Source organism: Rhipicephalus sanguineus, chromosome 5 (genome assembly GCF_013339695.2).
Source record: "Rhipicephalus sanguineus isolate Rsan-2018 chromosome 5, BIME_Rsan_1.4, whole genome shotgun sequence".
Classification (NCBI taxonomy): Eukaryota; Metazoa; Arthropoda; class Arachnida; order Ixodida; family Ixodidae; genus Rhipicephalus; species Rhipicephalus sanguineus.
In genome coordinates, this window is record NC_051180.1 from 160,315,096 (window position 1) to 160,341,458 (window position 26,363).

At 46.9% G+C, this 26,363-nt stretch overlaps 1 protein-coding gene across 1 annotated transcript in view; it reads right to left on the minus strand.

Annotated features, from left to right (window-relative positions):
* The window catches only part of LOC119394390 (mitochondrial import receptor subunit TOM70), a 28,051-nt gene extending 12,005 nt beyond the window's left edge, over positions 1-16,046 (minus strand). Inside the window, exons 1-8 of the mRNA XM_037661688.2 lie at positions 15,748-16,046; positions 15,298-15,471; positions 15,111-15,237; positions 14,596-14,705; positions 11,862-11,992; positions 10,897-11,104; positions 6,497-6,670; positions 3,535-3,720 (exon numbers count right to left, since the gene is read on the minus strand). Of these exons, the coding sequence (XP_037517616.1) occupies positions 3,535-3,720; positions 6,497-6,670; positions 10,897-11,104; positions 11,862-11,992; positions 14,596-14,705; positions 15,111-15,237; positions 15,298-15,471; positions 15,748-15,987 (1,350 nt within the window). The 5' untranslated portion in view covers positions 15,988-16,046. The remainder of the gene's footprint in view (positions 1-3,534; positions 3,721-6,496; positions 6,671-10,896; positions 11,105-11,861; positions 11,993-14,595; positions 14,706-15,110; positions 15,238-15,297; positions 15,472-15,747) is intronic.
* Between the last annotated feature and the right edge of the window lie 10,317 nt (positions 16,047-26,363).

Genomic DNA, 26,363 nt, shown 5'->3' on the forward strand with positions numbered 1-26,363 from the left:
CAGGGTGCGTTCCTAAATGATTACATGCGTGAAACGGTCTTTTGTGGTAGCAGGCTCCCCCACCGCCGGAGCCGACTTCGCCTGTTGCGGCTTTCTGAAATGGGTGCTGGTAGGGTCGGTGGTGGTGACAGCTTCATTGAAGCCGACAGGGTCAAACGGCTTAGGATTCCGAAGATGGGGACAGACTTCGGATTCTGAACAGGCAGAACAACCCAAGTGAGGGCGGAAGCGTTTCGGTATCAACATGACCCGAGAAGAGATATCACCACGCTGCAGGGCAATCCGGCTATGAAGGCGATATTTATTCATTATAACACGAATTTGTGCTCGCCTTCAGCGGTAGACACTTTTTTTCTTTCGTGAGTCTTGTGCTGAGGCTGAACCGACGCTGTTAGAGGACAGCCCATTTGAGAAGCCTAAACAGCAACCTTCTCAGCAAAGCAGATCTTCAAAATAAATGTGTGCTTTTTCTCAATTCACTGGTGTTTATTAGTGATCCGAGTGATTCGCTTAAAGTGTGCCATTTCTGGCATAGCTTAGTTTGTTCGCCAAGTATGTCGATTTCGGTGTCCAATCCTTGTTACTGTTGCTGTGAAATAGTGTATTTTTATTGCAATTGATACTTGTAATTATGTCATTATTACTAATTATGTACTTTGTCCACCCCCTCCCCTGCGATGCCTTAATGGCGCTGAGGGTACTGTAATAAATAAATAAATGAACTGAACGTTTCGATGCGCTGTAACTTTAATTACAACATTATGCTGCACTAATAAGTGTCCTTGCGTAGTATGAGCGTCCTTCAAATAAAAAAAAAGTATTCCAGTATATGTATCGCTGTAACTGTATTCCGGAATACTTTTTTTCGTCTTATTGCAAAAGTATCTCCGAAATATCCCGTTACGTTAAAGGCAAATGTATCTCAGTATCTGTATTTTAGGCTTCCAGTTCATGTATTTCGATATCTGTATTCCGGAATACTTTTCTGAGTATCTCTGCCCAGCCCTGGTATGAGTGAATGTCACTTTTTTGGTTTGAAATGAAGTGGAAGAAACCTTGAATAGCATAAAAATTTGAATATCAGTAGGGTGCAAATTATAAGTGGTGCAATACGTTACAAGTTAAAAATTACTATACTTAGCGCATATAAGCCCATATAACACGCTGTTAAATTTAAAAAGATATGTACACTTAACCTTGAAGTGTGGCTTCGCGGCAGTGCAGATTTCCCCTGGCAGGGTGGTTTCACGATACAGCAACCCGACGCTGCAGTGAAACCACCTTTACAGGGTGTTATGTGCGGTCAAACGTACATATATTCGTTCATTTCGAATGCTTCGAAATTTCAAATAATATAAATTTGTATCGAAGCGAATTCGAATACTTTAATATTCGTTCGAATATTCGAAACGTCCGAATATTCGCCCATCCCTACACATATTTTATTCTTATCAAACTTTCACACACATTTTTGTACAAAGCACCCATGGGCAGTAAGAATTCGTGTCGTTCTATTGATACGTTGCTGCCGATGATATCATCTTTATGGTTTTCTTTTACACAGAGGCAACGGCAAAATTGATAGATTTGAAGAATTTCATCATGATAAATGATATATTGTTGTAAGTGGCATTACACAGTAGTAATGTTTGGCAGATGGCAAAAATCACCTGTCAAGCGAACTGAATGGAATACTAAACTGTGCTATCACTTTTCATTGCATAAAAGTTAACTGTGCCCCTCAACACAGCGACGTTCGCTCCCGAACGACAGCCAACCCATGGTTGCAGTAAAGCGTCGATGGTGCGACTTCCTCGGGCACACGCAAAATGTTCTTATCATACTGAATTCGTATGACCAAACGCAACCCCACTTGTGCATCAAAATGAACATAAAATGCACAAGGCTCAACTTTGCCAGACGAAAAAGACTGTAGTGCCAAGTCGTTAGTATTTTTCTGCACTCTGTATCTGATAAACCCCTTCTGAAATGCATAACACAATGCAGCAATTTTTATCACTCATGCTGCCAGAGGCAGACATGAGATCGCAAGAAAAAAAAAAGATAAAGCTATTGTGGCGAAAGACTCATTTTGGCTTTTCTAATATCTGATCCACACTGCATCAAAATTATTTAACTGAAAACACACTCACAGTGTATGAAAAAAAGTCACAGTTTCGCCGCAAGGGCGAAGCAATGAATGCGATAGCAAGAAAATAATGCTATACGAAGTGAGGCTTGCCAATGGATACTCTCAGTTTGAACAGCGCTCCTGTTGCAAAGGCGGCCGAAGCAGCGAAGGAAACTAGCGTGCTTCAAGTGTCGAGCTGTGACACTTGATAGTTCGCGCTCATCTTCTGTTTGTTCGTTTAGTGGCGTCCCTTGAGCTCGAGTGACTTTCGTACGCTCCGTAACATGAGCGCGGACATCACGGTGAAAGCTTGAAACATGCCTCTACCCCTCACCACGAGAAAACCGCGTGAGCAGACAGCGGAAGGGCAAGATTCTCCCTGCGCAAATATAAGAAGAAGCGAGCGAGCTCGCCGACGACTTTTAAGTGCGCCCGTCGCGCTCCTAGCGCCATCTCGCTGGTAATGAAGAAACGCTTATAAGCGCCTGCCGTCTCCGAGTCCGTCTAGCGGTAAAGGGTGTGTATATAACGCTCGCCGTTAGCTACGTGGAGGATCTGCGTTTTGTGGCGTAGTGGTTAGTGCCACTCGCTGCGGAGCAAGAGGTCCCTGGTTCGATTCCGCGCTTTGGAAGCATTTTTCTGAATTATTTTTCTTTGGGGCTTTTATATATATATACATACTTATACATATACGGTGCATGACGGCGGCGACGGCGACGGCAAAATTCAGCCGAGACTGTCCATATAATTGCTATCGCAATAAAAAAAACTTTTGTCAGAACAGAGAGAACTGGTCTTGTCACGATTGCCAAGACCAGTGGAGCTAGAGTGACCTAAAATACTGGGATAGCATGAAGCTTTTGTGCTGAACTGTCACAAGAGGCATGGTCTCCTACACGCTTGATTCTTCGGCCACTAGTATTAGCCATTCACATGACAACGTAGGTCCCATGAGATTTTTTTCAGATTCTGGTTTGGTATGATCGTAGGTCACTGGCAATAAAAAAAAATGACTTACGAAGGGTTAACCACCTATTAAAAAGCTAGTAGAAACTGGATCAGAAAACCAAACAAATTGCCAAGAGAATAAATTTCCTATTTTATGAAGCTAAAATGTTCTTCTCTCTTAATTTATGATTGTCAACATAACATGCCATAGCTTTCCTTAGAACAACAGGTTATACCATTACATCCAGGTGCACTTCGTTTTCGTACTTCAAACTCCTGAAAAATTAGGTGCACGTTAGAATCGTGTAAATACGGTACGCACTGACAGCCGACGACATGCAGAAATCATGCCGGACTAACAAACAACAGGGCACAGGAAACGTATAGCGAATGCATTACACGTGGTTGCTGCTTTGGAAGTAGGGCAAGCTCAAAGGCCGACGGGGCGGCCTCACCTGAGCATGGAGGAAGTAGCACTCGGGGCAGTTGGGGAACCTCTGCTGGACCTTTTCGAAATCCTGCAATGCCTCCATCTGTTTGTTGGCATCCTTGGTGGCTGCCCCATACCTGTACTGCACGTAACAGCGCTGAGCCGCTGCCGACGGGAAATCCGGTCGGAGTGACACACTCCGCTCCATGTCCTGCGGTTATCGCACGGGCGATTCAGAAAGAGGCAGGTACGCAGACGTACGTGCAGGCGACTCACGTTTCTTGTCATAACAACATCGAAAGAACATTCTGCTAAGCACTGCTTTCCTGCTCACATTGATTAAACCCCAGTACAGAAAGGTACAGTGAGAATAGTCTTGAAAACGGCACAGCAACACGAGGACGAAGAAAGTAACAATGGGACGGGCGCTGTCCCACTGATGTGTGTTGAGAAGTACCAAGTCATGCAAAAAAAAAGCTCAAGTTGTAGCACTGCTATTGGCTGTAGCACCGTTACTTCCTCGTGTTACGAAACTGTAGCACCGTTATTTCCTCAATGCACTATCACTTTCCCATTGTGAATCTACACTTTTTATACAATTTCTTGGACGGGAATAACATTACTTTTTGCCAGAAGAGTAAAACACCCACCCAGGATTCATGCAACTGCAGTGGGGTCTTGGACACCACACAAGTATGGCCCCCATGTCACTCTATTCTAGCATGCGACATCCTCCTTCAGTAAAGTCCAAAGTACTGCGTGGATTCAATAAAGCAGCAGCAGGATGGTGCAGTGGGCATTATATTGGATGTCCGTGGTAAAGCAAAGCATAGACGCTTCACTGATGACCTCTGCTCACTTCTATCATGATGATGATGATAGCATGACGCAAGTTTCTTTAGTTGAACTTTTACTGTAATGCCTGCTTTGACAAAGGCTGGGTGCTACTTTAAGTTCAAGTGCCGTTTTGGCACAGGATGGTGTAAAGAACTGCTGTCGGCACAGTTTAACGCAATTGGCACAGCTGTTCCATCACTGCTTCAGATATGCTGCAGGTTGCTGCTACCAAACAAAAAACATAAAAAAAAATTGTGCTGCTGGCCCTAGCAATTCCACCAGATCGGATTTTTTTGCTTCACTGTATGGCAGCTGCAACCATCATATCTTGTAAGTACCTGCCGCAAGCTGATGTCCACACTTGTGCACTTTATATTTGGCATTGCTTGCTGCACGTTTCCTGTCATGGCTATTGTGAAAAACAATTTTTTGATCTCCTGTCTCCCACATGCTCTCTCACAGAAACAAGATTACTTTTGTTTACAGGTGGGCAGTTGTGAACAGGCAGCAATCACTAGTTGCTTGGCTGCCACGTGATAGCAGTCAAACAACGAATGGTTACTACAACCTGCTCACTAGTCTTTTTTTTTTTTTCGACATGCGTGCACCAGTGAGCTTACGTGCGGGCACTCACAAAACATGTCTGGGGTCACACTGTCTAAGGACGCACTTCCTTTTTTAAAATAATTTTTGTAGATGCTTCCTCACTGTCGGCACTGGCATTTCAACAAGGCGCAATAAGAATAAGAGTGACATTGAACATTATGAAATGCAGGCCCTAGTTGTGTCAAAATCCATTTGAAACAAACACAGCCAGTGTGAAATTCATTACATGAAAGTATAAGAGTTATGCTACTTTATCCATGTATCAAACAATGCAATAAGCATAATACTATGCACAATGTCTTTTTGTTGTTCATATGCAAGTAAATTTTTTTACTTGTGTATTCTTTAAATAAGCTACATAGAGCAATTTAGATTTGTAATAGCAAGAAATGTGCATAAAGCACATGAAAATATTGCAAAAGATAATTTCCGAATGATGTAAAAAAAAACCCCAGGACAAGGACAAGCTTCTCCTCCACCGTCAAGTGTTGTTTCCAAGATACTCGGACAGGTTTTTACAGTAAAAACGCGTTAATTCGAACTCGGTTAATTCGAAGTTACAGTTAATTTGAACTGACGCCCTAGTCCCGGCAGAGCCCTGTGTATTTCTGTGGGAGAAAACTCCTGATAATTCGAAAGCGTCGGTATCCACAACAGTTAATTCGAACTCGGAGCACCTGGCTTTCATCGCTCCTCGCAGAAGTTGGCCCAGGGTGATCACAATGTGTTGCAGAACCAAACCAAACCAAATTTACTAGAGATGCAAAACAACGAAACAGCAGCATTTCTCAGTAGATGGGGCAAGCTGCAAACGATGCTCATGGAGTCGCTACTGAAGAAATGCAAGCAAATGCAAATTACTGATTACTTTTAATTTGACTGTGTTAACTTTGCCATTATAAACAGACGTATCTTGGAGCTTAAATAGCGTCATATATTTCAACGTTAAGGCTCAGTGCTCACATGAATGCATGTCGGTGTTTATTTCTGACGTATCGCTGACTGATCAATTAATTATGTTTGCTGTTAAGAGCTAAATGAACTTAATTTATGGAATCACCTGCCACAAACGCGTAGTAGCGCCTATAATTCACAATAACGAGTCTAGAGGTGGCTTCTTTGGGCTCTGCCTACACAGTGTGGCACTATGTCTTTTCATTCTAGCACCCGCCCGCTAATTCGAACTCCATTTAATTAAACAATTTGATAGTCCCCATGCGCTCGAGCTCATCACGGCGTTGCGCAGGAGAGAATTTCGGCATGTCTAGCCCGCGTTTCCGAGGAAGAGTGGAAAGGGGGAGGGGAGAGGGGTATGGGAAGGGGAGAGGGAAAGTAGAGAGGGGATGGGAGAGGGTGAGGGCTAGCAGGTACATAACTTTGAGAAAAACTTAGACACCTAAGCAGCGCCAGCAGAGAAAAGAAGCACAAAAAAAGAGTGCCTTTTCTTGTGCTTCTTCTCTGTGCTGGTGGTGCTTGGGCGTCCAGGTTTTTCTTAAGTTACCAGCGTAGTGCTAGCAGTTATAGTTCACAAGGCAAGGACGTACCTTGACCGTGTCCTCTAGCCTGTCTAGAAGTAGCAGCACCTGTCCCCGGTGCAGAAATACGTCGGCATTGCTCGGATCCTGGGTGGCTGCCTGCTCAAAGTCCTCCAGTGCTTCTTCCAGTTTCTCAGCGTGCACCTTCAGAGTGCCAAGCTTGATTAGAGCGTTCACTCGAACCTGTTGGGGGAAAAAGAAAAAATATTGTGAGCCATTCCACTCTGTCAAGATGGATGACCAGCGAAGCTGTCTAACACGAAACGCAGAGATCATACGGAGGAGGCCAATTTGGTATCAAAGACCAGGTTGTGAATGTGCTCATAAACGTTGAAACTGCTGTGCAGTCTAACGCGGAACATCGACGACGACATCACCATTGGGGTGCACATTAGGCAACTATAGTCACTGAAGGCTTATAGCATTTCATGTTTTTTTTCCAGCTATACATGACTATAAGTGGCCATACCATAGCTACTGGTTTCATTAATAAGATTATGCTCCGGCATGGACAACATTTCTTTTTTCTTCATGAGTGGGCTTCACTGCAACACAGAATCTGCAAAAGCGAGCTTACAAAGACCAAGCTTACAATGATCCCCTCAAAGTCGGCTTCACTTCTAAACACAAATGGACAGCTGGGCAGACATTTTTCCAGGAGCAATATAACCCATCTTATATCAAAATATGAAGACCTTTTTTATTTTTAATTATTTGTTTGCTGTTGCTCTAAAGCATGGTGTAAGAACAATAAGGTGTTGACACTCTCCGCCCGCCGTGACGGAGAGCGCGTCCAGACAATGTTCGGCTATAGCAGCACACGCGCCGGCCGCAGTGTCATGGGGGGCAGCTGCGACGAAGGGACCGAAAGCGCCGAACATTATCTGGACGCGCTGTGGAGCGGAGTGTCAACACCTGAATTACTGTCCTTACACCTTGCTCTAAAGTGTGCGCGTGTCCAGGCAGAGTGCACAAGCAGCAGCTGCTTGTTTCATTTTGTCGTGTTCCAGCATGGACGACTACTGCCATCTCGACTACTGCACCCAAACTTTCTGCACACGGTCACCCCAAAAATCCACAGATCTTAGCTATACACAGTTTCGTTGTAAAGATGTTCAGTTAGGCTCTGCTGTAGGACTCAACGTGGAAGTGCAACTTGTAACATTATTCTTACTTTAATTCAAGTGATTTCATCTGTAGTCGCGAGATTTAAACCCACCTTTAGAATATCCAGTAGGTACGGTTGACAATTTCATAATCTGGATTTTTAGTGCCGAGTTGGAAAGCCCTAAACTACAGGTCAGCGAGGTGCGAGATTGATCAGCCGTTTCTGATATGGCAATCTGATACTTTATCGAGGTCACTTGCAATTCCACGTTGCCCCATTTCATCTTTGCCTGGATATGAACCCATAGCCGTTGTTGTTGCCTGTAGCAACTTAAGTGCTGCACTGCTAAGCATGTGGATAAAGGTCGAAATCCCGGCATGTAGGAAGGAAGAAGTTCGGAGGGAACATTGCACAACTTAAAAAATAGAAAGAAAAAAAGAAGCAGTAGGCCAGGCATGCACATGCCCAGCTTCACTTGCCCCTGTTTTCTAGATAGGGAAAGGGTTCCAGAATTTTTTAAATTATTATTACTAGAGCTGTGCGAATAGCAACATTTTGGGTGCGAAGCGAATTCGAATATTGAAGTGTGAGTGCGCATCGAATCGAATATTTTTCTAATACAGTCGAACCCACTTATAACGATCCCACATATAACGATCTATCGGTTATAACGACCATATTTGGGTGCACTTACGATTTTCCAATGCTAACCATTGAAGCTGTGTCCACATATAGCGAACGTTTTTCAAAGCCTCCTACTTTTACAACGAACACTTCAGACGCGGTCGCCGTAAAAATATGGCGCATACGAAGCGAAAAAAAGTTAAAACAGGCCTTCTAAAGCGTGAGAGGGGCGCGCGCTCGCGCGTGCCCCGCTCCAGTTTACTCGCGACTAAGATATCCCTGATCGGCGAGCACCGCACGCAGATTTCGGATGCTACGAGCGAGGTCCCTCACTTTCCAGCCCTTTTCTTCAGCGGCAGAATGGCAGTGAGGGAACCAAAAAAAAAAAAAAAAAGGAGGCAGCATGAAGCATTGCGGTCAGCTTTCGCACGGTAACCTTTCCTGACGCTGTTCTCTGCAGCTACGACCGCCTACGATGAACCAAACGATGCCTTGGAACGCAAGAAGTGATAACCGAGATAACTTTCCATCCCATGAAGGTTCACTGCGTCCCTAAACTTGTCGAATGTGCCGCAAAAGGTTGTCCGTCTTTTCGGTAACGGCAGGGACCGGTCGATCGGTGATTGACGACTTCCGCGCGATTGCGGCGATGCCTTCGCGGATAAGCATCAGAAAAGAGCGAAGGCGAGGTGTCGGCCGTTGATGAACGTGCCATTACGACTTAAAGCCGACAACCTTATCACAGTCATCTGTAGATATAGCTGCTCGGCTGCGCGTGTGGCGTACGCCGTACACTGTGCAGATTGATAGCGCGCCATGCTGCTGTTCGCAAGTTCGGCGCCGCCGCCGCGTCGTGCGAGACCGCTTTAAAGTGAACGTCGCTTTGTAGAAACCAAAGAAACGTTGATGATCTGACAGCGACCGCATACTGCGTGTTTGACGTTTGACTAGGTGACAACTCAAGTGCGGCGTGCATCGTCGTGCAGGGCCGCGAGAGCATTACGGAGACGTAGAGTGCGCTTTGCTTGCAAAATGCTTGTTTTCGCCGCGTTGAACTAACAGGCTACTCGCCGCACTCGTGCACGGTCCGGAGTGAAGCAGGCACGAAGAACGTACAAACGCGCGCATACACCATACAACAAGCGGCCCGGCATTGACTCCGCGAGCCGAGTAGGCGACGCGCTGCACGCAACTAGCCAGAGATGATCGGCTCCACGTAGCGGTGCCACGGTTCATAGAAACGGTGTCGGTTCACTGCAAAGGCAGTTTAATTCACTCGTGAGCACGCAGCGTGCGTCGTTTCACGACGCGAAAAGGCTTAGCTTGTCACCGGAGGGGTTGTCAGCACTTTAATAAAAGTGCACAGAAAAAAAAATGGCTCGGCCGCTTAGCGCACGTTTTTAAGGGCGAATCCATATACAAAGAACTACTGATATAACGACCACTTTTCGCGACACTTTCGAATTCGTTATAAATGGGTTCGACTGTACTTCGAAGCGAAATTGCAGAAAAAAATGTTAGAGAGGATTCCTAAGCATATTCTTATGAGATAGCAACATGAAAGTGTTTCTTTTTGCTAGGTTGATGAAGGACTGGCGGGGTGGTGTTTCATAGTTGTCTTATCAAGAATGAGGCAATGTAGAGGCCGAATTCTATTTATGTACATGATTTGGTGCAACCAAAGTGCTGCCGACAACACTTTACACGTGATAGGCAAAGATGCCATTTTCACAGCCTCTCCTCCTCTTTCAACTTCTGTGGAAGCCCAACTGACATGGCGGACAAGGGTGTGCTCCCTTCAAGTCCGGAGTTCCAAATCTGCCTCATAGACGTCGATATATAAGAACGTCTGAAATTTTGGATGCTAAAAAGCTTCGGCGTCCGATTTGTCGGACTTCCTGCCCAAATTTCAGGCCCAAAACAGCATTAATTGAGCCCCCAACTCTGCCACATCTTTAATCTCCATGTTGGAACCAGCGTTTTCTTGAGTTAATACATTTGCGACCGTAGCGGAGCTTGAAAGGCATCTTTGCCGCAACACGGGGGTGTGATGAGGTGAAGCATATTGAAAATCTGGGGACCACTTCCAATCGGACGTTGACTGTCTTAGCAAAGTTCGACCGCAACGGAGCTTGAAAGGCAGCTTTGCCGCAATACCGGTGTGTGATGAGGTGAAGCATATTGAAAATCTAGGGACCACTTCCAATCTGACGTTGACTGTCTCTTGGCAAAGTTCGACCGTAACGGAGCTTGAAAGACAGCTTTGCCGAACTACGAGAGTGTAATGAGGTGAAGCATACTGAAAATCTGAAGGGGCCGCTTTCAATCGGACGTTGACTGTATTTCTTTTTGGAAAGTTCGAATAGTTCGAATAGTAAAATTCCAGTGCGAATCGAATCGAATAGGAAACAATATTCGAAAAATATTCGAAATTTCGAATATTCGCACACCCCTAATTCCCTCTTCTTTCTTTCTTTTAATCCCTTCATCCCTTCCCCCCAGCGTAGGGTAGCAAACCGGACGCGCGTCTGGTTAACCTCCCTGCCTTTCCTTCATTTCCTTCCTCCTCCTCCTGAAAACAGGTATTCACACTTCACATCCACCCCCCAACCAGAAGTGTTTCAAGTGAACGGGTAGGAGGGACGTCGCAAAATAATTTATTTGATCAAAGGCTGACCTTCAGGGAGGCTGAGTCCATTTGGAGTACCCGGTTGAGATCGTCGACCGTGGCCTGTGATAAGCCTTGCAGCATGTGCAGAGTCCCTCGCAGCAGCAGTGCTTCGGCCAGAGCCTCTCCTTCATTTTCAATTTCCTTGGTGCAGTGCGCAATGACGTCCTCGTACTTCTCGTTGGCCATGCACTCCACTGCCTGCGCATAAGCACCGCTGCGAGAGAAAGAAGTCTGTCAGTTAGCACTCGTGTGATTAAGGAAAATTTCAGATTATTCTTGCATTCAAGCAATTATGGGAAAACAGTGCCACTGGACATTCAAAGGTCAAACCGGTTGAATGAATTGCACAATTTAACATCCCAAAAATGCGTAGTGGATTTAAGAGATACTGTTGTGGAAGGCTGTAGCTTAACTTGGCAACTTAACTGGCACTGATCCAAATCAATGTACGAGTGTCCTTGCCTCAAAAAAGGGCTGCCCCGACCATGATCGGCCAAGCAACCTTGCGCCCAGCAGCACAATACTACAAAACAGTAGACGATAAAAACATGGACGTTCAAGTTGCCACCACACCTTTTGCAAATGAGAAGATATCTGCCAGTTAACATGTACAAATGTGTTGCACAAATATAGTGTGCTTGTATTCTGCTGATACGGACTTTGATTACAGGAAGCTGAACATTCAAGCATCCAGCTTCTGTTGCCAGCATAAGGCCATTAATCCCAAACATAAGCAGGTTTAAAGTATGCAATGAGAACCGATGCACTGATTGTTGCAGTTTTACGCCCCAAATCGCGCAGGAGTTAGACTAATGATTAACGTTATGCATTCAGAGTTCCTCAATGTGCACTCGATGCTTCGTACGGGGTGTTTTTCTCATTTCACTGCCATCGGAATGTGAGTCTGGAGGCTGGGAGCCAAACCCACAAGCTGGCACTCAGTGGTGAAATGCCAACAAAGCAAAACTCACCTGGGACTGTCACTTTTCGGGAACGGCTTGCCTTCACGATGCGCCTGCACAGCCTTAATTACGGGATCTTCACAGAAAGACACGAAGTAATTTCGAATGAAGTGCTTCGACGGCATCATTGGCTTTCGGACCTGGCGAAAAAAATACAGAAATAAATTTAGTACGCTAACATTGCATTTGTGAAAGGACAGAAGGTTCAACTATAAAGCTTTGTTTCTCAGAAACCTGTAACACTTTTTTTTTCGTATTTTCGCTGAAAACCTTCCTCCACCATGCGGGCTTCCGCATAACGAATTAGCCATTACCGAACATTACATTTACAGGCAATACTGCTTACTATAAGCGATTTGCACAGGAAGCAACACTGCAGTACAAATACACAAAAACTTGAGAACTAAAGAAGTTCACTGTAAGCCTTGAAAAGCATAAGCATGTATAGCACAGAGCTTGCCAGGGGGCACACTTCAAATTCGAATTGTTGGTTTGCTGTGCCGAAGCAGCAGAATGGCCTATGAAAAATATAGTAACGGAGAGCTCCAGATCGATTCTGACAACTCGTGGTGCTTTATGGAGCAGCTACAGTGAGATTGTGGACAGCACTAAAGGCCCTTTATGTAAATTGGCCTCCTCTCTAAACTGTCGGTTTTAACTACGAGCGGATGCGTAAAAAAAGCTGGAGAAAAAAAGAAAGAAAAACAATTGTTCTTAGTACCGTAGTTAAAAAGAAAGCCACCATTAACACTTGCTAGAATTGAACAGAACCCAAAGCCCAAAGTATACCGAAAGAAATTTACGAAAGACTAAGTGACCTGGACTTAGTAACACAGGCTGCGAATGATTTCTGCACGATTCAGAAAATCCAATAAGAGCAACCTTATCAATCCGCCTATTACTTTAATACAAAAGTCTTCAAATGAAAGTGCCTAAAGTGCAATATACACATACCGGTGATGTCTGTTCGCATTAATTGTCTCTTTGTTCAAGCACTGTTGTGGCTTTCTTTATAGGTTAGTAACAAACGCATTCTTATGCCTTGTTCAGGGTTGGCTCTTGGAAAAAGCTATTCAGGGAGCCTTCTCTAAAGTCTGGCAAACTTTGTTCTATGTGAGAAGATTGGCCTTATTGAAACACATGAATTATGCAGAAACCACCGACCTCGTGTTTGAAAAACTCTGGTTACCCGAGTGAAACCCAGTATCATTTTTGCCTCTCGTCTAGCTCACCAAGTTGACATGATAGAAGAGTGGCTTATGTAATTTTGTAGAAGTGGTGTTTACCACGAAAGATCAACTTAGAGTTCTGTGTAGTGCTTATTTAATATACATCACCATGACAAAATACAGCTGAATCTTGTTACAATGAACAATGACATAGCAAATCATCGGTTCTAGCAAACTAAATACAAACTTTGGCTGGCCATGCTTCATTTCAATTATATTTATTATTTCTTAATGAAACCGAAAGTGCAAGTGCCGCCGTGATTTTGGCTGTAACGATGAAGCATTTTGGTTTGTGCGAGGCTCAAAACTTTCTTCAAATGAATGTGATCACAGGCCTGTTTTTGTCAGACGAACTTTGCTCTGTTGTAATTTCATTTTCTCCTGTCTCGGTCTGTTTAGTTTGAAATGCCACATAGAGACAGGCAAGGACTACCTCATTTACGATGGGCTTGAAGCCTAGAATAATTCCTTTTTTGCATCTAGGATTTTCGCACGAGCCAGATTGGAGGTTTTTTAATGCCATTTTCGATCTTACTGTTACAACAAATATGTGATATAACAAACTAATTTATGGTCCCCCATGCTACTTGAGGTTCGACTGTACCAGCAGTTGGACGTTTACAACCAGGAGTAGTGTTTATTAAGCAACAATGCTAAGCATCGGAGTGACATAGAAGAGGAGTGTTAATCATTCTTGATTACATTGGCTTCGTTCCACGTGCATGGCTGCCTTGTTAAATGTGAAGCATGTTCAGTAATATCTTGGGAGTTTCGTTTAATCATTCTGTCAACTTCAAATACAGCCAGAGAGTCCAAAATATAATGCGAAATTGGCAGTGTCATACCACTGTTAAAGGCGCAACAGCTCAGACACCAGACAAAATTTCAAAACAGTTGCTTATCTTTATTTATAATACCAATTCAGTCCTTTTTCCTGTTTATTCTGTTCTGCCAAATGCACATCATCTTACAAAAATGGCTGACCACGCTAATCTAGCTTTCACTGGTACTTGCTATGTGAAACCAAAGAAGAAGAATTAAAGACGCACACAAAGGCCCTTTCTTTTAAACTGTGGCATCTTGCATACTGAAATTGCAAAGCGAATAACGCGAGATGCCACAGTGGAGGGCCCCGTATTGCCAGTATCTATTTTTGCCAGTGACAAGTCTGTATTTTTACCACTTGGTGTTCTTCAGCATGCCCCCAAGGGATGGTACACGTGTTTCTATGTTACCCAAACATCAGAATGTGGTTACAACAGCTTGAAATTGAACACAGATCCCCGTGTTCAGCAGAAAAACACTGCAGCCAGCGAGCCACCATGACAGTCCTCTTTTTACCTTTTTTTTTTTCAGATTAGACGCAATATGAAAGAATATTCATTGACTAGCCCAATCTCTTGAATTGCACTACAGTGTTGCTTTATACTGTCCCTGTAACGAATACATATGCGACCCCTCGCATCAAAGCAAACTCAGTCAGAGATTTGCATGGAAATTAATGGGAGGGTTACCTTGATGAGCTCCTTTGCGCTTGCTTTGCCAATCTTCTTTAGTACCCTGTCGGTCACAAGCAATGAGTTCTGGTTTTGGAATCCCTCGAGTATGCACACAGCTGTGATGTCTGCGGGAGATCAGAAGGCAAACGAGCACCAAGTTCTCTTAGTTGATTCAAAATTGTAATTACATGTCTGGGACACATGCCTTGAATATATGCTAAGTCCGGGTCTAACTACAATGCTGGTTTCATCATTCGTTTCACTACCAGGATGTAAAGGTTTCTAAATTTTGAGTGACTGGTGACATGATGCAATTTTCACAACAGCACACGACGGCGAAGTTCACCTCTCCGTTTTTGCCCAAAATGCTGTATCTGTTTAACTACAAAATTAGGATCAGCTGAGAACGTAATGCGGTGAATGGCTCCGTATCGGGTTACTCATAACACGAGCTACCAGGACTTAAACACTGTTGAAAGTTTCACTTAATTTATAGCACCGCTTTTGCTCGTTTTTCAACGTGGATTTACCTTCCAGACATTTGTCCAGCTCATTGACGACCTCGTAAGCCTTCGCCCTCCGGTGAAGTGCCTTGACATACTGAAAGTTCAGGTCTATCGCCTTGGTGCAGTCGGCGATAACGGCGGTGTAGTTTTTCTGCGCAGATAACCACACTCGAGTCACAAAGGGTGAATCGGCAAAATAAAACGGGCTTACCAAGTTCTCGTAGGCGGCAGCACGATTTTGGTAGAAGGTAGCCAACTCATTTTTGTTCTGCGGCGGGCACAGCGCGATCGCCTCCGTGTAGCACTCGATGGCTTTATCGAACTTGCCCTCTTTGAAGTACTTGTTGCCCTGGTTTTTGAAAGCCTTCGCCCTCTCGAACGGGTCCTGCGCGAACAAATGAGACACCGGCCGGTGTTAAATCGGTGGCAAGCAGCGGCGAGAGACGAGTTGGACTACGTCTCCGCGTCGAGTTGCCACGCGTGGTGCAAAATACGCACAAAAAAACGTGAGAGCAGAGCACGCCAGATAACTCGGGCGTCCCGCCCATATTTCGGACCCCAGATCGGCGTCGCCGTTTAGAGTCCAAACACCGACACGTGCGAAGTCTGGGCAACGTGCCCGCGGGTGTTTGAGACGTGTTTTGAGCGGTCGGTCGCTCACCTTAGCATCTGTCGAGCCGCGCGAGTGGTTAGTTTGCGACTTGTCCACGGACTTCGAGCCTTTTGTTTCTCCGGCGCTGTCACCGGGCGGCTTCCCCCTGGCGCGGGCTTTCTTGTAGTACCAGTAGGCCAACCCGGCAGCGACTGGCGTGGCGAAAATAAGTGCATATTGCCACTTGGAAAGGCCCGCTTCGGAAGCCGCTTCGCCGCCGGCACTCCTGGCCATCCCGCTGGGAGCCATGTTGATTTGGAATGATCACTTGCGGGGTTGCCAAGCGATGTCTAAACTCGGGCCAAATCGGCCGAAGAGATGCCGATGTGACCGCGATTTGCGAAAAGATGTCAGTAACTGTTTCTTCGTAGTAAGTCCCAAGAAAACTAAAATTACTTCTACAGTAAAATTTATCCGGTATTGTTATTGGGCGACGGCCAGCGACGCGTGTTTCAACGCAAACCAGGAGGCTGGCATCTGATCGGGCATTACGCGCTGCGAATGGATGTGCGAGGGACTCTGATGCCACCTTCGACTAATTCACGGTGTACGAAAAATCCGAGTACGAATCGCTACGGGACGCCCTGGCTATAGTGTTCTAGAATATTGGGTAGTGAGCCCACTCTCCGGGGAGAGGGTACGTTGCCGCGGCGCAAAAAATGTAAACGAGTTTTCGTTTTCCTGAGTGGCCGCGTGGCGGCGCTACCATCGTCAGCAATGGGAGCCTTCGCGCCTTCGCCCCGCTGCTGTAGGGCTGCTGCTGTGTTTCGTCGTCGCTGCAGGTTTTCGGCCGAGCATTGCTTCGTCAATACGTTTCATTTTTCAGTTCCTGTAGTTGTGAATAATGTAGATTGGTAGCAAGACTTGTTCACGGGCTGCTTTTCATGTGAAGAACTCCATACAGACAGCATTTTAGATGTGCTGACTATTGTGAAAGCAAGGCTTTGGCAAGAGGTTGGGTGCCGAAGCCATGCCTCAGTGCTCTCTCAAAAAATAATCCAATTCTATGTTGTTACGCGACTTCATTTTTACATTAATGGGCTAAACACAGACAGAGCAGGCAAACGCCAAAAAGCAAAGCACTTCGAAATAAGCCGCTGCAATTAAATTTTTTTTCCTTGCTATAGAAGATTTTATAAATTTTATTATTGTTCCTGCGTTTAGATTTTACAAGTGTAGGTTAAACTTGAAGTATGAATCTTCTCTGAATATTCTTTTTCTGTTTCACTGACCCAAATACAAGAAAATGCCAGATTTGAAAAACAAGCAAGATAGTATGTTAATTGCCGATCGCCATGCATACTATAGCAATAAACCCTTAATTCAATTGTGAATGGTGGCTTTGGTCCTTGGCGTACCATCAACAGTGCGATTAATATGATCTACCAGAACGTCAGTAGATCTGTATAAAAATGCATGTGTTTGAATGGAAATGTGTCTATTATTTGTCATTTTTTAGTATTTCTTCCGATTCAGTGTCTTCACTTATTGTGTGAACAATATGTGTTGAGTATTCATGTGCTTTTGTGAACTTTTTAAATTTATGCTATGCTAAGTATGCTATTGAAAATATTTAGCGTCTCTTTGTGAGTATTTTTCTAGCATCTATTGGGCTGTTTTAGGAGACATGCTTTTTGCCGCACACGCTGATAAGTACAAAATGGGGCAAGGCCCTCTTCAAGCTATTTCAGCTTTTTTCCATCTGTTTTCATTTTGAAAAAAGAAATGAAAGTGATTGATACGCATGGCTTTTGTGGAGTATATAAGGTCATTGTGGTGCCCCACCAAATAAACCTTTCGCTTATTTCCGCGAACGATTGTTGTCTACATTTTTCCACACCTTCATTACAAATTCATTTTTCTAAATACAGGAGTGCGGACAAATAGTTCTGTAGAAAAGAGTGCATATGAGCCTTTTAGGCATATTATAGTGTCAGCAGAATTGCTAACTGAATTTTGCACTCAACTGATAGCGGTGTTTGCATGCAATTTCTTACACAAATATAATTTCCAGCATGTGAGGGGTCTTCAAGAAGCAAAATCTGATTGCATGGTCTACCCTTACTTTCGGTCTTTTATTTCTTGGGCATGATTAGGATAGGTCTTTCCTGCTGTGCACTCCCACACATTTTCTTGCACTTTTCAGGAGAATATATCAACTGAGAGAGCGTAAGGTGCCTAAGTTTGTAGTAATATTGTTTTATTTAGTGAGAGTATGACCTCACTAAAGAGACTACCGAGTACAAACGCTAGCATGAAAATATTAGTCTCTTTTATCTAAAGGCAATCGATGTCAGTGCACGTTAAAGAACCCCAGGTGGTCGAAATTTCCGCAGTCCTCCACTACAGCGTGCTTCATAATCAGAAAGTGGTTCTGGCACGTAAAACCCCATAAATTAATTAATTATATAAACGCAATAAAACTGCGAGATCTTTTTTTTTTTAAGCGAGAGCTCGCTACTGCAATGCAAAACTGGCGGTTTACAGCATATATTGCATCTGGCGCCCGCTGATGACGCGCTCATGTTTAGCGATACTTCATGCGCCAGAACGACCGCCAAAAGCAAGAATATGCTCACGCAAAAGAAAAAAAAGCAACGAAAATGGCTATGTACAGGGGTTGCACAAGAGTAGTTTGTGCTTGAAGCGCTGGCAAACTAACCTTCGCGCTGAGAGCAGCAACGCGTCGCTTACATTGCAGTAGAGTTACTGTATATGCTACCTTTAGGTAGCATATGCTACCTAAAGGTAGCATATACAGTAACTCTACATTGCAGGTGGTGGTGGCGCCATCTACCAGGTGAGACATAAAGTGCGTCAGTGCACGGCCTCCAGTCAGCCCACTACCCCTTTCTAGAACACTTTACCCTGGCACTACGACTATTTTACGAAACGGCCCACCACGCTGCCCCAGTGCCAACCCCAGTGCGTACGTGCGCACCGGTCCCATGAAACACATAACCTCTATAAAACGTCTTTAAAACGTTTAAAACCTCTATAAACCTCTATAAAGCGTTTTATAGAGGCTTCGTGTTTCGTGGGGCGCGATTTCATGATGATGCCATAAAACTAATCTCACCCATAGAGTATCACGACAGCATGAAACTCTGGGGTTCTCAAACATTGTGACCTTGGGGAACTTCAACGGCTTTTCAGAGTGCCGCGGAACCCATAACCTTTCCTTTAGCACGAAGACAATCGGAAGCACGGGGAGTTGTCACACTTCTCGACGCGCGCAACCACAGTATTGCCCGCATTGGCCAGGGGCGTAGCCAGGGGGGGTTCAAACCCCCCCCCCCCCGAATTTTTTCAGTTTTGATACATAAAGTATGGTTGAACCCCCCCCCCCCCCCGAAAAAAATTTCTGGCTACGCCTCTGGCATTGGCCTATTATCGTTAAAGGCTATCATCGTTGATGTGGTACTCCTGATAATACACAGACTTGCGATCCCTCCGCAACACCCCCACTCAGTGCCGCGAGTCACGTAAGGCGCCCCCCGACCATGCACTGTATTCTTCAGGCACCCGCGCGCCGTGAGCAATTGTTCACCTAAAGGAAGCGCCAGACGCGTACAGAAGTTTTATCTTTTGGAAAACATAAATTAAGGCACGCCAGTCATTCTGCGAAATGGCCGTCGACCGATACACCGGTCGTGGCTAAACCTAAATTCTCATGTAGCCCACAGCCTTCATGAATCGCTGCCTCTTGCGCGTATCAAAGCGCTCGTTGCGCATCCGCGGCTAGCATCCAAGGCGCTGAATTCTGTTGACAAAGCCGACATATTGCCGCATGGTTGTGTGAGCACCCACGGGTAGAAGAGGACAAAGAACTTCGGACTGAGCCGCTTCTTGGCCTAGCCAGCCCAACGCGCAGAACCACGCAAGGTTGTCGTCAAAGTGTGACAAGATTGGTGGAGGTGCTACGACGACTCACGACTCACCCCATGCACAAGACCCCGCCCGGTAGCCGGAACACAAGCCTTGTGCCCGTGAACATTCCAGTTCACAGAGCAAGCCGCCGCCGAACAGCCTACTGACACAGTGACTATGACTTCACCTCAAGCCGCCATGGAAGTTCCTACGTCTTCTACGCCGATCTACTGCACCGTTCAGAATCAGTCCCTTTCACGGAGAGCTGTTTGAAGATGTGGATGACTGGCTGAGTGCGTTTGAACGTGTCGCAGCGATCAATTACTGGGATGACGCCGCAAAGCTCTGCAACGTCTATTCCTGCTTAAAGGACGGCGCCCGAACATGGTTCTTGAACAGAGATGATGTCTTGACATCCTGGCGCGAGTTCCAGCATCGCCTCTTGGAGACCTACAGGAGCCCCGACCGCCGCGAACGTGCTGAACATGCACTGCAAGCACGCATTCAGATGCCGAACGAGACCGTCACGATGTACGTGGAGGACATGACACGGCTTTTCAAGCGAGCGGATCCTGCAATGTCAGAAGAAAAAAAGCTGCGCTATCTTATGAGAGGTGTGAAGGTGCAGCTTTTTGCTGGTCTGGTGCGGAGTCCTCCAAAAAGTGTAGCCGAGTTTCTGACTGAAGCAGCAACGATGGAGAAAGTACTTCATCAGCGGTCTGCCCTATTCGACCGGCAAGTGAATATCGCATCGTCTCCCGAATTTCGCGCCACCCTTGGGAGCAACAGCACTGAATGGATTGGTGAAATCGTTCGTTCTGTCGTCCGCGAAGAAATGCAGAAGCTGTACGGGCCGAGACAACCAGAGGTAGGCTCCATCGCCAGTGTTTTCCGGGACGAGGTCCAGCAGGTGCAGCACAACCGTCACTATCAACCGATGCCTACCAATGTGGAACCGGCACCTGTGTCCACTGATATTCGGAGCTGTACGTTTGCCGAAGCCTTGCGCGTGCCGGTCTCTTCCTTGCCGGTCGCTAGCCCCGCAGTCCTGATCCAGATGATGCCGCCAGTTGCGATTCAATCAGCACACGCTGGTTTGGACATCGACGGTCGCCGAGCACCTACGCGGAAGTCTGATCTCTGGCGTACGTCGGATAGACCTCTCTGCTACCATTGCGGTGAGGCCGGTCACATCTACCGCGAATGCCCGTACCGACAGCTGGGACTGCGCGGTTTCGCCATTAATTCGCCTCGTCCCCAAGTTGGTCAGAGGCCAAGGGAAATTGAAGAATACCTCGCCCAGCAACGTGTACCCTTCGCACGACGTCAATCGCGGTCACCGTCTCCACGGCGACCCGCAGCCATTGGGCCACGTTTCGGGGCGACGGCACGGGGACGCTCCCCAAGCCCTCGTCGGGAAAACTGAAGGCAGCGACCTTCGGGGGCGAGGTCGCTGGGACTCAAAGTGCGGAAGACCTCCCATCGACGCTTGCGCGAAACGCCGAGGACATTAAATCCCCGTTTGAGTGCAGTGCCAGAGAAACGCCGGAATCTACATCTGAACATAGTGACCGAGTCTCGCTCGACATTCCTGTGCTGATAGACGGTTTTCAGGTCAGCGCATTGGTGGATACTATTCAATTATTAGCGGAAAACTGCCCACTAGTCTTAAGAAAGCGATGACGCCTTGGAATGGAACTCGTATTCGCACAGCTGGAGGACATGTTGTTGCACCATTGAGTCGCTGTGCTGCAAGAGTGAAAATCCGTGCGTCAACATTTGTGGTGGCCTGCCTCGTCCTCCGCGACTGTTCTCGTCAGCTCATCCTCGGCATGGACTTCCTTCGCGAGAACGGCGCGATTATAAATCTCCGCGAACGAATGGTGACCTTCTCGACGCAGCGCGCAACAGATCGAGACGCCGATAGCTGTTGTAGACCTGCGCTGCGTGTTGCTGACGAAAGCGTGACGCTGCCACCACGAGCGACTGCTTTCATAGAAGTCACTTGTGAAGATCTCCGAGACGGTGACGCGGTCGCCGAGAGCAACCTATTACTTTTGCTGCTTCAAGGTGTGTGCGCAGCCCGAAGCCTTGTGCGTGTTCGTGACGGACGGTCACAGATACTCGTGACGAATTTCAACTTCGAGCACCGGCATCTTTTCCGCGGCACCACCGTGGCCCATGGAGACCCTAGCTGACGTCACGGAGTGCTTCGCGTCCGAGGAAATGAATGATGGTGACAGGTTTCTGGACCACATCGACGTCAATTCGGAGCTTTCGGACGAGAGGAAGGCCGCACTTCACAACCTTTTGAAGGAATTTCAATCTTGCTTCGCCTCTTCGTCTCGAGTCGGTCAAACGCCCCTCACGAAGCACCGAATTATTACCGACGACGATGTTCGCCCAATCAGACAGCAACCTTGTTTCTGCTAAAGAACGCGAACAGACACAGGTAAAGGAGATGCTCGACGATGGTGTTATTCAACCGTCCAGCAGCCCGTGGTCCTCGCCAGTCGTTTTAGTGAAGAAGAAAGACGGAACGCTACTATTCTGCATTGATTACAGGAAGCTCAATAGCGTCACAAAGAAAGACGTTTACCCGCTTCCACGGGTCGACGACTCTCTCGACAGGTTGCGACACGCCAAGTATTTTTCATCGATCGATTTAAAGAGCGGCTAATAGAGGTTGATGAGCGAGACCGAGAAAAGACAGCGTTTGTAACTCCAGATGGGCTTTATGAATTCCGAGTTCTTCCTTTCGGCCTCTGTTCTGCTCCAGCCACTTTCCAGCAGATGATGAGTACCGTTCTCGCTGGCTTGAAGTGGCAAAGCTGCCTTGTATACTTCGACGATGTGGTCATCTTCTCTGAGAGCTTCGAAGAACATCTCAAGCGCCTAAGAATGGTTCTGGAAGCCATTCGTGCTCAGAAACCCCAGAAGTGCCATTTCGGGTATGAAGAGCTGAAATTCCTGGGACATGTCGTGAGTGCGGATGGAGTTCGGCCCGATCCAGAGAAAACTGCAGCCGTCGCCGCCTTCCCTGTTCCGTAAGACAAGAGAGCAGTGCGACGTTTCCTCGGCTTGTGTGCTTATTATCGTCGGTTCATTGCCAACTTCTCGAAGATAGCCGAACCGCTCACGCGACTCACCCGAGATGATGTACCCTTTGCCTGGACTACAGAACAATAGGCAGCTTTCGCAGAGTTACGGCAGCGAATGCAAACAGCACCTGTTCTAGCCCATTTTGACGAGGACGCTGCTACAGAAGTACACACAGATGCCAGCAACGTTGGACTTGACGCTGTCCTTGTACAACGACACGGCGGCAATGAGTATGTCATCGCTTACGCCAGTCGTAGACTCTCCCGAGCCGAGGCCAACTACTCTACTTCAGAAAAGGAATGCCTCGCAGTCGTGTGGGCGATGGCAAAGTTCCGACCTTACCACTACGGCCGTCCCTTCAAAGTGGTGACTGATCACCACTCTCTGTGCTGGCTGGCCAATCTCAGAGATCCGCCTGGCCGTCTCACTCGATGAAGCTTGCGCTTGCAGGAGTTTGACATCACGATTGTGTACAGGTCTGGGCGCAAACACGAAGATGCTGACGCGCTTTCTCGAGCACCTGTGGGGCATCCCGATATGGACTTAGAGGAGGCCGATGCTTTTCTCGGAGCAGTCAGTGATTCTGACTTCATGTCAAGACAGCGAGCAGATCAAGAACTGCGCCCTGTTATCGATTCCTTAGAAGGCCGAAACGCCCACGTTCCTCGACACATTGCTCGCGAGCTGTCATCATTTTGTCTTAGAAGGGGCATCCTTTACAAGAAAAACGCGCGAGGTAGCGACAAAGCCTTTCTCCTCGTTGTCCCAGCAGACATGCGTGATGACGTCCTCCTTGCGTGCCACGACGAGCCCACGTCAGGACACTTGGGCTACTCGCGGACTCTCGCCAGGGTGCGCCAGCAGTACTACTGGCCGCGACTATCGGCTAGCGTACACCGCTACGTGCAAGGCTGCCGCGAGTGCCAGCGTCGCAAGACGCCCCCTGTGAAACCCGCGGGCCTTCTCCACCCAATTGCACCACCGCGGACTCCATTCGACCTTGTGGGAATGGACCTTCTAGGACCCTTCCCTTTCTCGTCCACCGGAAACAAATGGATTATAGTGGCAACCGATTACTTGACCCGTTATGCCGAGACAAAGGCGTTACCCCGCGGCACGGCGTCTGAAGTCGCGAAGTTCTTCGCGCACCACATCATCCTGCGGCATGGCGCGCCGTCATGTGTGATTACGGACAGAGGGGCGTCATTTACGGCACAAATGATGGAAGACATTTTTAAACTGAGCTGCATAAGTCACAGAAAAACAACAGCTTACCATCCACAAACAAATGGACTGACGGAAAGACTTAACAAGACCATAGCAGACATGCTCTCAATGTACGTGGACGTACACCACAAAACCTGGGACGAGATTTTGCCATACATCACGTTTGAGTACAATACGGCAACGCAGGAAACATGGCGATTTTCACCTTTCCGCCTTGTTTACGGACGCAACGTGCAAACCATGCTCGATGCTATGCTTCCGTGCGATAATAGCGATGAACTTGCTCCAGATGCCGAACAATACACCGAGTACTCCGAAGAAGCTCGTCAAGTGGCTCGTGTAAACATCAGTCACCAACAAGACGCAGATGCGCGACGTTACAACCTTCGCCGTCGAAACGTCGATCGCCTACCAACCTGGCGACCGATGTGTGGGTGTGGACACCTATCCGACGACCAGGCTTGTATCAAAAACTTCTTAGCCGCTATTTCGGACCATGCAAGGTTCTCCGACGTGTCAGTGACCTCACCTCCGAAGTATTTCCGGACGGCGCAGTGTCTTCACGTCGACAACTTCGGCCCGAAACCGTGCACGTCGTACGACTCAAGCCGTACTACACATAGTAGCCCTTGTGCTTTCGCGCTACTTCTGTTACCGTGTGACTCCTGTGGTTGTTTTCTTTGTATTTTCCTGTTTGCACATGGCGCAAGTGTCGGTGCGTCATCTTATTTTCCCTGCGGAGTCTTTGGTTCTCTGCGTCTGCGCGTGTTGTAGTTATTTTTTTTTCTTTTACAAGCATCGAGTCGATGCTTTTCAAAGGGGGGACTAATGCCGCATGGTTGTGCGAGTTCCCACGGGTAGAAGAGGACAAAGAAGTTCGTACTGAGCCGCTTCTTGGCCCAACCAGCCAACCAGCCTTATGACGCAAGGTTGTCGTCATAAGTGTGACAATATAGTGCAGTGGCAAATCAGCGTTCATGAAAACTGCCTCGTCAACGCCAGCGTGCCGTAAGCCACTAAAAAAACGCCGAGGTGCCCGTCGGCAAACTTCACGAGCTACCAGCGCTCTGCCGCGGGTCCGCAATTAATCGCGCAAGTTTCATTGCGCGCAAGACGACGAGTCTTTAGTGTTGCTACCTTGTGGGTCTCTCGCTACCCGCAGACCCCGATGTGCGGATGCGGCACCGTTAACCCTTTTAGGGTCGAATTTTTTCGCGAAATGCAGTCCAAAAATTTGTAATTTGTTATTGCTGAAATAAATTCTTCAGACGATTCTATTTAAGAAAAAAATTGTCTAAAATATCCTAAAAACACTTATACGATTTTTTGTAAATAAAAATTATGCATTGTATTAAATAGCTCGCAGACATACAAAACTAAGCGCACCAGAGCACTTTTCCGGTAAAAAATGTTCGTGCTCCCCAAAACAGGAATCGCAACTACGGCGGCGTCGTTTGTGTAATTTAGCGCTGCACGGAAACAGATGTAATCGCGCCCCGGGGAGCAATAAACGAGAGAGTCACAAGCGGTCACCCTTAGAGAGATTAGAAACCAGACAGCCATCAGCTTTGCGGGCGCGAGAAGCGATAACCACACGAAGGACGAAACCGAAACCAGCCGCACCGCGTGCGTGAAAGCCGGCGTGCGTTTCCACGTATTCCAAAATTCCACGTATTCCCGAAGCGTGACAGCACATTCCAAGCAAGAGAAATGATCGAAAAAGGCGCGCGTTTTAAATATAGTGGCAATGTTGTACATGTACGGCGAAAACCCCTTTGGTGCCTTTTAGGTGATGCCGTACATGTACGGCGAAAACCTTCAAAGGGTTAAATGCGAAATTTCTTGCATGTTTTCTCTTCGCAGTCTTATTAAGTGCTAATGGGGCTAAAACGAGAGCGGTTCGCACTAATTGTTCTGGCCGCTCGCGGAACCCTAAAATGTCCTTCACGGAACCCCTAGGTTCCGCGGAACCCAGTTTGAGAACCTATGCTCTTAGTGTTTAACGTGCACCTAAATCTAAGCTCGCCAACGTTTTTGCATTTTGCCCCTGTTGAAATGCGGTCTCCATGCTGGGGACCGGGGGTCGAACCCGCGCCTTTGAGCCACAACGGCTCTCAACATAAGCCCTTTCTGTCACACATTCAAATACATAAGGGTCATTTACGGCTTTAGTTTCCTGTTTAGCATCATGAAGAGGAGAGAGAGAGAGAGCGCCAGTGCGAATTGACGATGGCAGTGCGCACCACACTGCAGTCTACTTGAAGCACTGTATTGAAACCAAACAAGTGCGATGAGGCTGGTGCTCCGGAACCTCTCAGCTCTCCGCAGTGACGGATCCAGACGGGGGGTACAATGTGGTACAATGTGCTAGAGGGCCGTCTGCACAATTAGCATGCGCATACTGAATGAAATAATGCACATTGTAT